General features: G+C 38.4%; 1 protein-coding gene across 1 annotated transcript; it reads right to left on the bottom strand.

Annotated features, from left to right (window-relative positions):
- Positions 1–9,474: 9,474 nt before the first annotated feature.
- Positions 9,475–11,696, bottom strand: LOC117635314 (disease resistance protein RGA2-like). Its single transcript, XM_034369653.1, has 2 exons — positions 10,145–11,696; positions 9,475–9,614 (listed from the first exon to the last, which is right to left on the bottom strand). The coding sequence occupies exons 1-2, from the start codon at positions 11,694–11,696 to the stop codon at positions 9,475–9,477; spliced, it is 1,692 nt and encodes a 563-aa protein (XP_034225544.1).
- Positions 11,697–15,048: the final 3,352 nt, after the last annotated feature.

Below are 15,048 nucleotides of genomic sequence, written 5' to 3'. Positions count from 1 at the left end.
GGGCACAAAAGACCTTGTTACCCTTCTCGTCTCAAATTCTTTTCAGATTTTCCTTAGACTTCTGCCGAAATTTCGGCAGAGTTTCCCCTGTATTTTGACCAATCCCAAAAATTTTCACCTGTTAAACAATTAATAAAATTCACACCAACCGCCAGAATATCTCAAATAACCAATCTCGACTCTAGTTTCTCAGTTTCAACTAGATATCAGAGCATTTTCTAAATTTTTCAGGGTTCTAAGGATTTTCTACGAAGCTCTACCTTACGTGGTGTCGCGGAAGCTTTGAATGGCCCCGGTGGTGGATCCCGCGCACTCCTACGGCCTGGGGGCGAAAAACAGGTTGAAAATGTGAGTGGACAAAAATAAGGTTCTGAGAAACAACTTTATAACCATAATAACCCCCATTATAAAAATTGTTAAATAAAACTAAATACGTACTCTCCATTTAAAGCATACTAAACTCAAGGCATTCTATGTAAATCATATTCAAGCTCGATAAATTTCGCTCAAAAGCACTGAAATCAAAGCTTGTATAAAACACTGAAATCAAACTTGTATAAAAGCACTGTACTCAAACCTTGCATAACTGAACAAAACTATATAAATGTATCAATGCCTGAAAAATCAGAGAAGCTGATATAAAATAACTGGAAATCATAATTAAATAAAGAAAACTCAAAATCCTTTGAAAATACCACCTATTTGTACCCCTGTCATATCCGTCAATTCCCTGGCAGGTCTCGGGCCACGCAGTCTACCCGAGCCGCAAACTGGCGAAATCAGGGGACTATGATCAGCCTGTCCCGCCGGCAGATTCCTCGATGACACCAAGTCAGCTCGAGTCGCTCTGGCAGGATGCAGGGGACCGTAGTCAGCCTGATCCGCAATCCTGGCAGGTCTCGGGGACACAGAGTCAGCCGAGCCGCAATCCTGGCAGGTCTCGGGACACCAAGTCTGCCGAGCCGCAAATCCTGGCACTCACGGTCCGAGCGTCCCCGAAACTCGTGAGGCAAAGTCAAGTGCACTGACATAAACTGAAATCGGACTGGATGTCCGTAGACATCGGTCCAACTGTGGGTAATCACCAAAGAAAATGGGTACGAGGTGGTTTTAAAATAAATTCCTTTAGAAAAATCTGATTAATAACTGAAATCTCAAATTGTGCTGCTATTTCATCTGCCATAAGCCTCAAACTCTGTTTTCTATAACTCTTTAGCATGTGTAAGTAAGCAGCCCAAAACTATGGAACTATTTCTGTACCAATCATGCTCGTAAACATAATAAAACTTATTCAGATAAACTCATTTATAAAACTTATTTATATAAAATCACGATAAAATCATTAAGTAAACTCAGTTTATAAATCATTTATATAACTCATTTAGATAAAATCATTTATGAAAGAAAGTCCACTCACAGATGGTCCGAGCTAAGTTGACCTTTCGAAGGTCCCGGCTGCGGGTCGACCGGACCTCTGATGCCTGATTATCCATAAATAATAAATCAATAATTTGCTGAATAAAAAGAATTAAATTAAACACCCTGCCCCCGGCTCCTAGAAATACGTGCATTCCAATCCAAGTTACTCCTGAGCCCACATTAGCTTTTTAGACACTTGGACCAGTTTTGGAAGGTCCGACGCTCAGCTAAGCGATAAACTGTCAAATCGGCCGACCCGGGACCCCGTGGGTCCACGATCTCCGATGGCCAATCTGGGCTTCCCTGAAGGTTCCTTACAGAGAGGGAACCATGTTCTGCTAGTTTGGTCCAAAACGGACGGTCGAATTGGCCAAAATCGCGTTATCGCTTAAAATCCAAACACTAGCTCCAGGGTTCGCGATTTCGGAGTATCCAGGACTCCGATTTGCAATCCGTCGAATCCTACACGATTCAGAAGTCATGTAGACCGACATATCCAAAATTCAGCGCGATCCGACGATTTGACGACACTGCACCCAAGGATCGCGCGATATGGAAAATCCGTTCGGGGCTCAAACGGACTCCGAATCGAGATCTGCGAAATCCTACGCGCTCGTGACGACACGAGGGTCACAAAACTGCACAGAATTACTTCACCATCCTCGCCCACGAGCCCCAGCATGCGCGGGCAGACTTGGGTGTCTTAAGCGATTTTGGGTGGCCGAAAAATATCGGAACCAAGACTCCAAACTCCTACCCTAGGTAAAACACCCCATTTGGAGTCACTTTTGTTCTTGGACATACGCCAAAAAGTGACTGGAAACAGTAGTTTTGGGCAGCCGAAGTTTCGGCCAGAATTCAAGTCGAAAATTGATCGCTTTAGAGCTAAAATCGATCGAAACCCATACATCCATCAGCTAGAACGTGAAAAATAGCTGAGAAACCATACCTTACTCGATCGATTTGGTGGAGAATTGAAGGAGAAAATCGAGCTGGAAGTTCGAATGGATTCGGACGAACATCCGTCGAAAATATGGTTTTCCGATCAGCTCCGGGCGGCCCAAGGGTGGAGGTCGGTCAGGTTTTGACGGCGAGAGGGAGGTGAACCCGATGGTACCCACGGCCGAGATCGAGACGCCGTGTGGCGGCGGCTGGACGAGCTGGAAGGGAGGAGAGTCGCGGGAGGGTTTCGCGCGGGGAGAGAGAGGGAGGAGAGAGAAAGTGACGGGGGAGAGGAGAGAGAAAGGGATAAAAATCTGACTTTTTTTCCGAATTACCGTTTTCCCCTTTGCGGTTTTTAGACCGTATCTACTTCGTTACGGCTCCGATTCAGGTTTACTCCGTGTCTACGAACTCGTTTCGCCGCGCTCTACGCAATGGCGTACGTGGAATTCCCAAATTCTTTCTCGATTAAAAAGTCAAATTTTCCCCCATTAAAATATGCGAGGGCAAACTTGTCTTTTTGCTAAAAGATATTTTCCTTACTTTTTAGATATTTTCTTTCTTTTTTAGATATTTTGTTTTGCGTTATTACAAGTCTACCTACCCCTTTACACCAGAGTTCGATCCCCTCGTACATTAGAGTAGTTTAAAATATCATTGTGTAAATAAATAAATAAAAATATAAAAGCGGATGGTTTAAAAATTGCAGCTTTAAAAGCCAAGCTGATGAAGCAATTGGCATACTCTCTATTTAAGAAAGATAGCCCTTTATTTGAACCGCCACAATCTTTTTCAGGAATAGTCTCAATCCATCAAGTTCCATTTCCATTCCAATAAAAGTACGAAAGTTACCTCTCGTAAAGTACAAGTCATGCTGAAATTCAAGTACATATTATTATTCTTTGTTTGTTCTTTAGGTTTGGTTTTGGTATTTTAATTTATTTTTTTTTTACTTTTATTCCCCTTGATTGCTTCCAAATTTACATTATATATTGGGATTTCTGTAGAAATGTCACCTGAACTTATACCTCAGTTTCAATTTATCACCTTAATGAAAAATTTAAGAGAAATATCGTCTAAATTTTTCAAAATCCATGATTTATCATCTGACTTTAACACCATCCAATTTTCCATCCATTTTTAAGGGTATTTTAGTCTTTCCATTTTTGAAGAAACAACAGATACCTATCTCTTCCCTTCTACACCACCCCAACCCCACCCGCCTCTAAAACACATCACACATGACCACACCCCCCCCTCCATTCTCCCTCTTCTCTCTTTATCTCTGAGCATTTTTTTTTTTTTTTTACAGTGCTCATTGAGCATGTGAAAAAATTTCAAAAATAAAAAAAGTAGAAAAAGAAGAAGGTGGACTCGGTTTGGGTGGGCAAAGGGAATTTGTTTATGGAGGCTAGGTGTTTCATGGTAGAGAGAGAAGTAGGAAGGAGAAGAGGGAAGGGTGAATGGATTTCAAAGTGGGCGGGGTTAGTTGGAGCCGCTGGTGGCACACATGGGATGGGGGAAGGTGAGAATTTTATTTTATTTTTTTCATTTTAATTGTTTACAATTTTTTATATAATGATTTTTCCATTTTTAAAATACCCTTGAAAATGGAAAGACTAAAATTGTAATATACCAAACCAAAAATTCATAATTAAGAAATATTTTATTTTGTGAAAAGACAATTTTGCCCTCGTAATATTTTATTAAGAAAAGGTGACTTTTTGATCGAGAAGGAATTTGACAATTCCGCTTACGCCATTGCGTAGAGCACGGCGAAACGAGTTCATAGACACGTAGTGGGCCCGAATCGGAGTTGTAACGAAAGAGTTATGGTCAAAAGAGTCTCAGTGGCATAACCGTAAATATTTCAAAGTTGGATCTATAAAACCCAGCCAGCTCTCTCCTCTCGCGCGAAACTGCCCGCCGCCTTCCAGAGCTTGCTGGCGCCGCCTCAGGGCACCACCGGCCACGGGACCGTTGGCGTTGGAACCGCCGTCGAGTCCCCTACCTTTCCCGACCCTTCCCAACCGGCGGCAAGGCCTGTGTTGGCCGGAAATTTCAGAAAAGCGACGGGAACTCACCGAAACTTCAAGGCCGCCGATCTCCCTCCTCCGGCCACCATTTCCGTCCACCCAGGTATGGATCTTGAACCTCTCGAGCTGTTCTAGCTGCCTGTTGGGTCGGATTAGATCGATTCGTAGTGTAGCCATCAGATTTTTGAGCTTGAAGTTTCAGCCGATTTTCAGCCTCCATTTTCGGCCACTTTCAGCCACTTTTTGGGGTAGGTCCAAGAACAAAAGTGGCTCCAAATATGGTGTTTTACCTAGGGTAGGAGTTTGGAGCCGTGGTTTGAAGTTTTTCCGGCGAGCCGAAATCGCTTTAGACACCCATTGCTGCCGGCGCGTGCTGGGCCGCGTGAGTGAGGGTGGTGCTATAGCACTGTGTCTTGTTGCGATCCTTATATTGTCACGAGCACGTAGGATTTCGCGGATCTCAATTTGGATTCCGTTTGAGCCCCGAACGGATTTTCCATATTGTGCGATTTTCGGGTTCAATATTATCGAACCGTTGGATCGCTCTCAATTTCGGATATGTTATTCCAGATAATTTCAGAATCGTGTAGGAGTCGACGGATCGTGAATCGGAGTCCCGGATACTCCGAAAACGCGAACCTTGGCACTAGGGTTTGGAAATTTTATGATTTCACGATCGTGGTCAACCCGATCGTCAGTTTCAGACCAAACTGGCAAGACAGGGTTCCTTAAACGTGAGGAACTTAAAGGAACTCTCAGATTGGTCCTTGGAGGTCGTGGACCCCACGGGGTTCCGTCTCGACCAGGATGGAAGTTTATCGCTTAATAAAGTCTTGAGTCTTTTCGGCTGATTGTAAATATCTGAAATACCTAAGTGGGCAGGAAAATGACTTTAAAGTTAGTGCATGCATTTCTAGAAGTCGGGGTTAGGGTTTTACTTAAAAAGTTATACCGAGCAGTTTTATTAATTGAATATTCATGATGGTTTACCCAGGCACCGGGATAGGCAGACCCGCAGGAGAGACCTTCAGGAGGTCTAGCGAGCTCGGACCAGGAGTGAGTGGACCTTTTTCCATAAATGATTTTATATAAATGAGTTTATATTGGTTTATTTAAATGAGTTTTTATAATTGAGTTTATATGGATAAATTTCATTATTTGATCTTGAATGAGTTTTATTGGAGGTTTTCCAAACATGAATTGTGCCGTAAAATATCTTTATTTATATACTGCTTAGTTGAACATGCTAAAGTTATATAGACAGCAGACTTTGAGATTTATGATACAGAAATAGCAGCTTAACTCAGATTTATCAAACTACAGTTAATAATCAGACTTTGCTAAAATAGTTTATTTTAAAACCACCATGTACCCAGATATGGTTATCTTTACCCTCAGTTGGACCGATGTCCCCGGACATCCAGTCCATTTTCAGTTTCGTCAGTGCACTTGACATTGCCTCACGAGTTTCGGGGACGCTCGGACCGTGAGTGCCAGGATTTGAAGCTCAGCTGACTTGGTGTCCCGAGATCTGCCAGGATTTGCGGCTCGGCTGACTTTGTGTCCCCGAGACTTGCCAGGATTGCGGATCAGGCTAACTACGGTCCCCTGAATCCTGCCAGAGCGGCTCGAGTCGACTATGTGTCATCGAGACCTGCCAACGGATCAGGCTGACTATAGTCCCCTGTATCCTGCCAGTTTGCGGCTCGGATAGACTGTGTGTCGCCGAGACCTACCAGGGGAATTGACGGAATTATAGGGGTACATCCGAGTGGTAGTTTTGATTGATTGCATTGATTTGATTCAAGTTTTGAGTACATTGCTTATATGCAGGTTTGATTTCAGTGCTTTTATGCGAATTTGGTTTTCAATGCTTTCGTGCAAGTTTTATTGCTCTTGAAAGCGATTACATATATTTCTATAATTATGTAACTGCGTTGACTTTAATATGTTTCAAAGATAGTTTAGATATTCAGTTTTACGCAACTGTATCTGATTTCATTGCTTTTATGCGAGGTTTATCGAGTTCGAATATGATTTACATAAAATGCCTTGAGTTTAGTATGCTTTAAATGCAGAATACGTATTTAGATTTATTTCACTATTCTTATAATAGGGGGTTAGTATATTCTTAGATATTTTATGAACCTTTATTTTTGGTCCACTCACACTTTTAACTGTTTTGCGCCCCCAGGCTATAGCGTGCACAAGACATCCACTACCGGGCCATCGCGACTTCCGCGCCTTCTGGCTCAAAAGTGTTGGTATGTAAAATAATTAAGTAAACCGTACACTATCAAAATTGCTCTGATACATTGCCCTAGAGTGAGAATGGAACTTTTGGCATGTTTATTGAAGTGCTGGCAGTTGGTTGTGTAGATATTTTGCCCATTCTGACAGGTGAAAATTTTGGGATTGAGCAAATTACAGAGGCATTCAGGTATAACTCAATCTCAAAGCAGGTAAAATGTGACCATCATCTTCTTGTTTCAATTTCCATATCTCAGAATCTCTCACCAATTTCTATTCCCGTTCATCAGTCTTTGAGTATAGTTGATTCCCTAAAGTTTTCACTGCCAAAAGAACCCCTCCGCACTTTCTGACAATATCTTCTCCCATTTTAAAGAGGCTTGGATATTGTTTATCATGTCCCTCTTTAAAAGAAGCAATATCTTCTTCCATTTTAAGGAGAGGTAGAAGAAGAACAGCTCAGGTGCGCAAAAATATAAATAAAATACAAAATTGCTTTGCCTTCACATTGACTTATAGTCAACACACATTCACCACACATTCCAATCAGTCCACTAATCTTATACCCAGAGTTCAATGACGAAGACGACCAAAACCACACAAGCTCATAGAGGCACGAATCTTACCCCAAAACTCAAGACTAGTCTAACCTGCATTCACTTTGGGAAGGCTGAAAATAATGAAGCCGAATTATTTCGGCCTTTTATTTTATATTTCACTTTACAAAAAACACCTAATTAATTTCTCTTTGTATCAAATAAATGTTTTCTTCTTTTTATATTTTTATTTTTTTCCTCATATTCTAAAATTTTCTAATTCTTATCTAATTTTTTAGGAGCTCACTTTCCAGATCAACAACTAACCCAATCCGCATGGCGTCTTCAAATAGAAACCTAAGTACTTGCTTTCACATTGACTTAGTCAACACTGGTGGGTCCGTACAGTGATTAGGAATCTACTCAAGGGAAGACCAGCTTTGTTATTACAAAGACTACTTAGGGGTTATCCATCGCACAAATCCTATGTCCAAAGTCTGACTAGGTATGCCAAAGTAAGCATTCCACGTCAGTATTGCTAACCAATTAACTTCTGATAGCTGTCAATTACTTTTGACACTTTTGAGTTTTGTTTTGTTTTGTTTTTTTTTTTTTCACGCCTGCTCCGTCATCCGTATTCCTCTCTACAACTCAAATCCCTCCTCTCTCATCTCTCCCTCTTCTCACTGACTCTCTTTCTCTCTCCCAGCTCTCCCTCTCATCTCTCCCTCTTTTCCCATGTATGTGTGGTTTGCTCATATTTAGAAATTAGACATTGGGTATTTGCTACAAAGTTGAAGTACATTGAAGACCTTATGATACTACAAAACCACGGTAATTTGTACATTCATTTATAATGGGCATCATTAGAAAAATCATCATTTGTATCCATATACTTTGTCAAGATGACTAGTTATATAGGCCAAATCAGCATTTGCATGCATATTCTTTGTCGAGATGACTAGTCATATAAGCCAATATTTCCAGCACAGGATTTTTATGACTAGTCATATTGGCCAATATTTCCAGCACGGAATTTTTAACCAAGGCACGTAATTTTCCTTATTGTAAGTCCAATCATTGGCTGCCAAGTGTCCTTTTGACCTACCAAAAGAGCTGGGGCTGGTATGAACTCACCAACTCTCTCATTTACAATTTCTGATGTGGTTTTGGCATGGGTACAATTATATAAATTTAGTTTCATTTCATATGTCTAGATTGGCATGGGTTCTAGAAATTTATTATCTGCTTATGAATTTTCTGTGATTTTTGTATGTTGTGTTCGTTAACCCCTGAAGCTTAAAGCTTTATTGAATGGCGGAATAGGGTACGGGGGTATTCATGCCTTTTGCTTCTGTTTGTTAATAGGTTCTTAAGCTTTGAGATTCAGGTGCTCACTGTCATTAGGCATTTATCTATATGATAGTGATTTAATAATAGTGTTATTGTTAAATAATAGTTTTAAAATAATTGAATATATTACTTTAATTTTAAAGCAGTGATGGAGAGATGTATTTGATATCATTGGCAATGATGTTACCATGGAGCGTTTTCATATTGTGGACAATTGTAAATTGCATTATTTTGTGCTTGACTATAAATGAGCATTTATTATATAAGGTAGTTTGAGAAGATGTTATGGATGAAATTATCACATTGCAATTTGCAGCATATATACAATACTGGAATTAACAAGCGAAACAAAGAAAGTAAACGAAGTCGTTATGGATGAAATCATTCACCACGCATGTCCACAACTATTATTTACAAAGACGATTGTTTTATTTTTGGTCGTCCACCCACAACTTAAATGAATAAAATCAAATTGATGTAAGCATGACACAATCCAAACTAAATAAAACACAACCCAGACACAAGAAAACAAACAAACAAAGGGAATAAAAGAAATACTGAGAAAAGCTGAAGAAAGAAACTAGGAATTAGTATAGAATAAACACACGGAGAGGACCCACTTTGTTCGCATATATTATATATGTAGAAATCAATCGAAGGAGGACAAGGAAACATGTGGCACATGAGAAATCTTGGGCCAATCTTCTCCAATGTTGCACTGGCATCTCCTCTCCAATTCAGGACAATCATCAACCACAAGTTCCTTTAAGGAGGTAAGAGAACGCATTCCCTCTGGCAGAGACAACAATTTCTGACATTGATCAATGACCAACTTTGTGAGTGATGTGAAACTTGCCAACCAATCAGGTAATGCCTCCAAATTCTCACACATGCTAATAAACAAGACTTGAAGGGTATTAGCCGCTCCTTGAAACCATTCAGGCAATGCCACCATCCGTGGTAAATTTATAATACTCAATTTTTGGAGCCTCAGTGGAGTTCCTTGATAGTTTACGTTCCTCAAATCCAGTTGTTCGCAACTTCCTATCACCAGAGTCCTTAAGGAAGTAAGATAACTCTTTTCACAGGGCAAAGAAGTTAAATGATTACACTTATCAATATGAAGGAATCGAAGTGATTTCAAGCATCCCACCCCATTCTTTGTAAAACTTGTTTGTTTTGTGGTTAAAACCAGTGATGTGAGGCTGATCAATTTGCTTATATCTCTCGGTAACTCTTGGAGATTCTCACAACCACTAAGATTTAGAGTTTGCAAGCTCTGCAATCTACAAATTGCATTGGGGAGTTTCATTATTGCTTCATTACAACACAAGTTCAGATATCTCAAATGTTTCAGGGAACCAATGGAACTTGGCAACACTTGTAATGAACATATAGGTAACTCAACCACTCGCAAATATTTGAATCTTGAGAAGCAAGTGCACAGGAAGGATTCATCAATCTCTATTTGGACTGCTTCTATAGTCCGCACTTTGTTCAACTTTTGCAAGGTTGTTGAAATATTTTGGCCAGCTTCCAAAAATATCAAATGTCTGACATTTTCATATATATCTTTGGTGTTTGCAGACTTCACTGTAAAACACTCACCTTGTGCAATTGATTGTACAAGATCATGGATAAGATCATGCATATCAAATATGTAGAGCGCATGACAATCAATAACGTTTTGAAAAAAGGATCTTGCCCATAAATCTTTAAAATATAGCTCTCCGATGTCTTCCAACTCCATATTCCCATGAACACGAGATTGATCAAGGATTCCATGTGCCATCCAATATCTGATCAAGGTTACACTATTAAACTCAATCCTATCCTTTAGTAGATGGGAACAATAAGCAAGACATTGTCTCAAATGAGGAGGCAATTGGGTATAACTCAATTTCAATGCAGGTAAAATGTGACCAGCATCTTCTTGTTTCAATTCCCATATCTCAGAATCTCTCACCAATTTCCATTCCCGTTCATCAGTCTTTGAGTGTAGTTGACTCCCTAAAGTTTTCACTGCCAATGGAACCCCTCCGCACTTTCTAACAATATCCTTTCCCATTTCAAAGAGGTTAGGATAGTTTTTATCACGTCCCTCTTTAAAAGCACATTCTACAAACAAAGACAAACAATCCTCAAATGAAAGAGATTGTAAATTAATGTTTGTTGGAATGGTACCCATCATCTCAGCAACCGAGGTATTTCTAGTCGTCACTAAAATCTTACTTCCTGACTTGGTTCCCTCTATCAATAAATCTCTCAACTCACTCCATTTAATACGATCCTCATTCCAAACATCATCCAAAACAAGCAAAAATTTCTTATCCTTTAAAGCACGACGTAGCCTTCCTTGCAACTGATCCAGACTCAATTTATCACTCATCTCTGTATCTGATGCAGAACTAAGAATCATCTTTATCAATCTAGTAATTTCAAAGTCCACTGAAACAGACACCCACATCCTCTTTTCGAAATGCCCAACGACCCTTTCATCATCGTACACCAACTTGGCAAGCGTGGTCTTCCCTAAACCTCCAATCCCCACTATAGGAATAACAGAGACATTCCCATTCCCACTTTGATTATCATCACCTTGTTCGATCAAGAGATTTATAATTTGTTTCTTCTCAGACTCTCTACCAATAACCTTTGAAGCACGAACGAAGGAGTGGGTCACATTCACTCTTTCATGATGATCACCACTACCTCCATGATGATCAATACTAGTGAGAGAATCAAATATAGCCTTATTGGACTTGAGCTCATCTAACCTCTCTCTAATCTCCTTGATTTCATGACCTACTCTCAAACGGAATGCAATTGGGTTAGAACGAGAGAAGAAACGGTGTACCTTTCGAGTTGTGCCATGAAATGTTTCCACCACTTCCCTCCGCAAAGCTTCGCACTCAAACTCATCCAACAAGTCCTCGGCATCGAGAAATACATCTTTAAGCTGTCTTAGCCAACTGCGTATCTGCTGGTTATGTTCTTGCTTTTGTTCGGCATCCAAGAGAACATCTTTGATGATGGACATCGTGCGCTGAAGCTTTTTCAGATCAGCTTTAACGCCCCATGCCAAGCAGATGTGCTCAGAAGTAATGGACCCGAGCTTTTCAATGAGTTTGGTTGCCAAAGGAAAGGCAAGATCAGCCATGGTTCTGTTGAGAGGGTGTAAATAGTACAAGTGAAATACGAGAATAGATGTTGATTCTGCTGAACTCCGAAGCTATGAATTTGAATGAACTAAAACAAAAATATGTCTTCATATGAAATCCTACAGCTTCCAATCACCTTCATTCTTTTCTTGATACAGTAGGAAAAGCAATGTGAGAGGAAGAGAAAGAAAAGCAATATTCATATGAGAGTGGAAGAGCGAAAATACGAAAGTGAGAGATGCCAAAGCTTTCAATAAAAGGACGACATGTCATTCAAAAACTAAGCATAATAAAAGGACGACATATGACATTGCTTTCCAGATTCTTTGAGGCTTTACACTAACACTTCAATTTTCTTCAGCAAACTTATTTTGAGCTTATTTTGTAGTCCACAAACTTTGCCAAGTATTGAGAACAATACATGGACACTGCTTCCTTCCTTATCAATAAGAAAGAACTCTTTCTTCTACTGTGGCAACCATAAGTAACATGTCGGTCCGCCGAGCATATTCCCTCTCACAGAATTTGTGCTTTTAAGAGCCCATTGCCTTGACTCAGTGTTACTCTTGTACACTTCCCTTTTGGCTATATATTTTTAGTGGTTGCAGCTTAAAGCGGCTTTCAATTCTGGAAAAGAGAAAGACAATAATAACATCTGAAAATATAGTAATTTATATATTGTCATTGTTTATACTTAAATCTATTTTATATCTATATTTTATATCAGAAAAGAATCTTGTCAACTAATCATATGTCCATGTTTTACGATTTTATCCTTAATAAAATAAAAGGAAAACAAACATAATAAGGGTAAAATACATTTTTATCACCAATCTTTCTTTGAAATAATTATCACCATTCTTTTATCTCTCTTTCACCTCTCACAATAACTGCAATTCTTATATAATAACTCAATATCACCCATGAATTGAAGTATGAAGGTCATGTGTCTTGGCAATTTAATTGTGTTTTCATATTTTAATTTAGGCTTAATTGTAGCAATAGTTCATTAATTATACTCGGAGTTACATTTTGGTCACTCAACTCCAAAAATAGTTATAGAGGTCACCCGATTAGGTGTCGTGTTGCATCGTTGTTCCTATCGTCAAACTCTATTATATTTTCTTCCATGTAGTTTAGTTGTCTTTAGAAACCTGTAAAATTATCTAAACAAGATGGTTAAAAAGCAGAAAACATGGGATTTGAAGGGTACCCTAATGGACATAATAGGAGGATTATAGTATTAATTTGATATAATATGAGAGTATGTGTGGCCATTAGGCCAAAAACATGGATAACATGTCTTAATGCCTTCTCATGTAATTTGATAAATAGTTCAGATTGATTGCTTGATAACATAAGTATATATATGTTTAACTTGTTTCATTCTCAATAACTTTGGATTTTTGTATATATATCCAATACATCTAAGTGCTCAGACCCACAGTACGAAAAATCGATAATTTAGCCGATATTTCAGCGAAATTATCGTATAGCACATTTCCAGCTATAAATCGTCAATTTATCAATAATTTCCTCGATATTTCAGTTAAGATATTTTCGTTCAATTGGCAGCTTTAAATGGTCAAAATATCGCGATATTATCGATAATATCTCGATATGGCCACTTAACCATCAAGGCAGTCATCACTTTGTGATAATAAGCTATGGAATATGTATTTATAATACATGCGAGCTGTTTCTCAAAATAGAGATTAACATAATTACTTATTGTTTTATATTGTTGATCAGTTACTTAATTACTTAATATAATTTATTTCTTTTCTATTTAATCCATTTAATGTTATTGATTATTTTATTATTCATTATAAGTATTTACATTACTAAATTCCCCTTCAAATTATTGCTTAAGTACTTAAATCTTTATAATTATTTTCTTTGTTTACTACTTAATTCTTCCTTTGATAAATTTATTTATGTTCATAGTTAATTTTTAATCTTCACTATTATTTTTTAAGTATGGTAAAGTGCCTAATTTTCATGAAAAGTCAAGTTTGGTTTAATTATTTTTCAATTTTTGATAAATAATAAATATAAGAACGTGTACCATGTCCAATGAATAATGTGAAATAAGGTTACACATGTATCTTACCATGCAATTTATAAAGTGTAAAATATTGTATTAAAAAATGATAAATAAATTACTATGGGGTGTTTAATTCTCTTCATTAATTACTCCATATTTTCTAAGTCACGGAGTTTGTCAGCTTGCAATATAATCAACTTAAATCACTCAAACCCAGTATGCAATGCATTTCCTTCCAATTTTTTGTGTCAAAATAATAGATGATTGACTAAATAAACTTCTTCTAAAGTTTCATTAAAAATTTCCATGTATTTATCACAATTTCTGTGGTTTTTATCTAATTTTTATCGATATCGATATTTTCCCGATATTTCCGTATTTTTGAACCACCGATATTTCCGAAACTATCGATATTTAATACCTTGTTTACAACTACATTAATAAAGTGAAGATTGACCAGAGATTTAGGCCATTGACTCTTTGACCAAGGGTAATTGACCTGCTTGCTCGTGGGCTTGTAAAGGAGCCTATCACATGACACGTACGAGCCCATGACATGACACGTAAGTTCATGTTGAGATTTTAAAATGGGCCCACAAAATCTGATTGTAGATAAACAAACATGATCCACGGCCCATCACATGCATAGCTCTCTCTTTATTGTCTTTACAAATATTAACTTTTCTTTTGTTTCCCATGAGTTGACTATAAATCCATTACATTTCCTTCATTCATTTTCTGGAAAATGGATCCAATATAAGATCCAAATTATACAATAAGATTGATGCTTTTGGTTTTTAATAGTCACATTTTCAATGGCATGCACCAAATACATAAGAACACAAATTTAGGGCACTTTTGGTATCGAATTAAAAACTCGTTATAGAAATGTTTTCTAAAAAACATTTGCTTTTTCAAAAGTATTATGCGGTGAATATGTTAACGGGTCTTTTAAAGTTAAGAAGGGTTTTCTTTCTACGATGGTAATACGTGGCAGCTAGGTAGGGGTGTTGTCTAAAGTTTTAAAAGGAGGTCTAATAAAATTTGAGACATAAATTTAGTTAAAATCAATTTAAAGCTAAGCTTTGTGAGGTCACATCTAGGGATGGCAACGGGTCAGGTAGGGGCCGTGTATGACAATACCATCCCCGTCTCCGCTCTCCATCCCCGCCCCCATCCCCGAACCAATCCCCGTTTAATAGGTTTCGGGAATTCCCGTCCCCGTTCCCGTCGGGGGACTATCCCCCATACCCGCCCCGAATTCCGGATTTTTTTTGCACAAAAAATATTTATCATATATTTTA

The sequence above is a fragment of the Prunus dulcis genome, chromosome 7, assembly GCF_902201215.1.
Source record: "Prunus dulcis chromosome 7, ALMONDv2, whole genome shotgun sequence".
Lineage (NCBI taxonomy): Eukaryota > Viridiplantae > Streptophyta > Magnoliopsida > Rosales > Rosaceae > Prunus > Prunus dulcis.
This window is presented reverse-complemented; position numbering and strand designations above follow the sequence as displayed.

Bases quoted from the DNA above. Each gene is read 5' to 3' on its own strand.
- LOC117635314 (XM_034369653.1), bottom strand. From the start codon at position 11,696: ATGGCTGATCTTGCCTTTCCTTTGGCAACCAAACTCATTGAAAAGCTC. The intron at 9,615-10,144 runs GTGAGTGTTTTA...CCCTGTGAAAAG, and splicing joins TGTACAATCAATTGCACAAG to AGTTATCTTACTTCCTTAAG.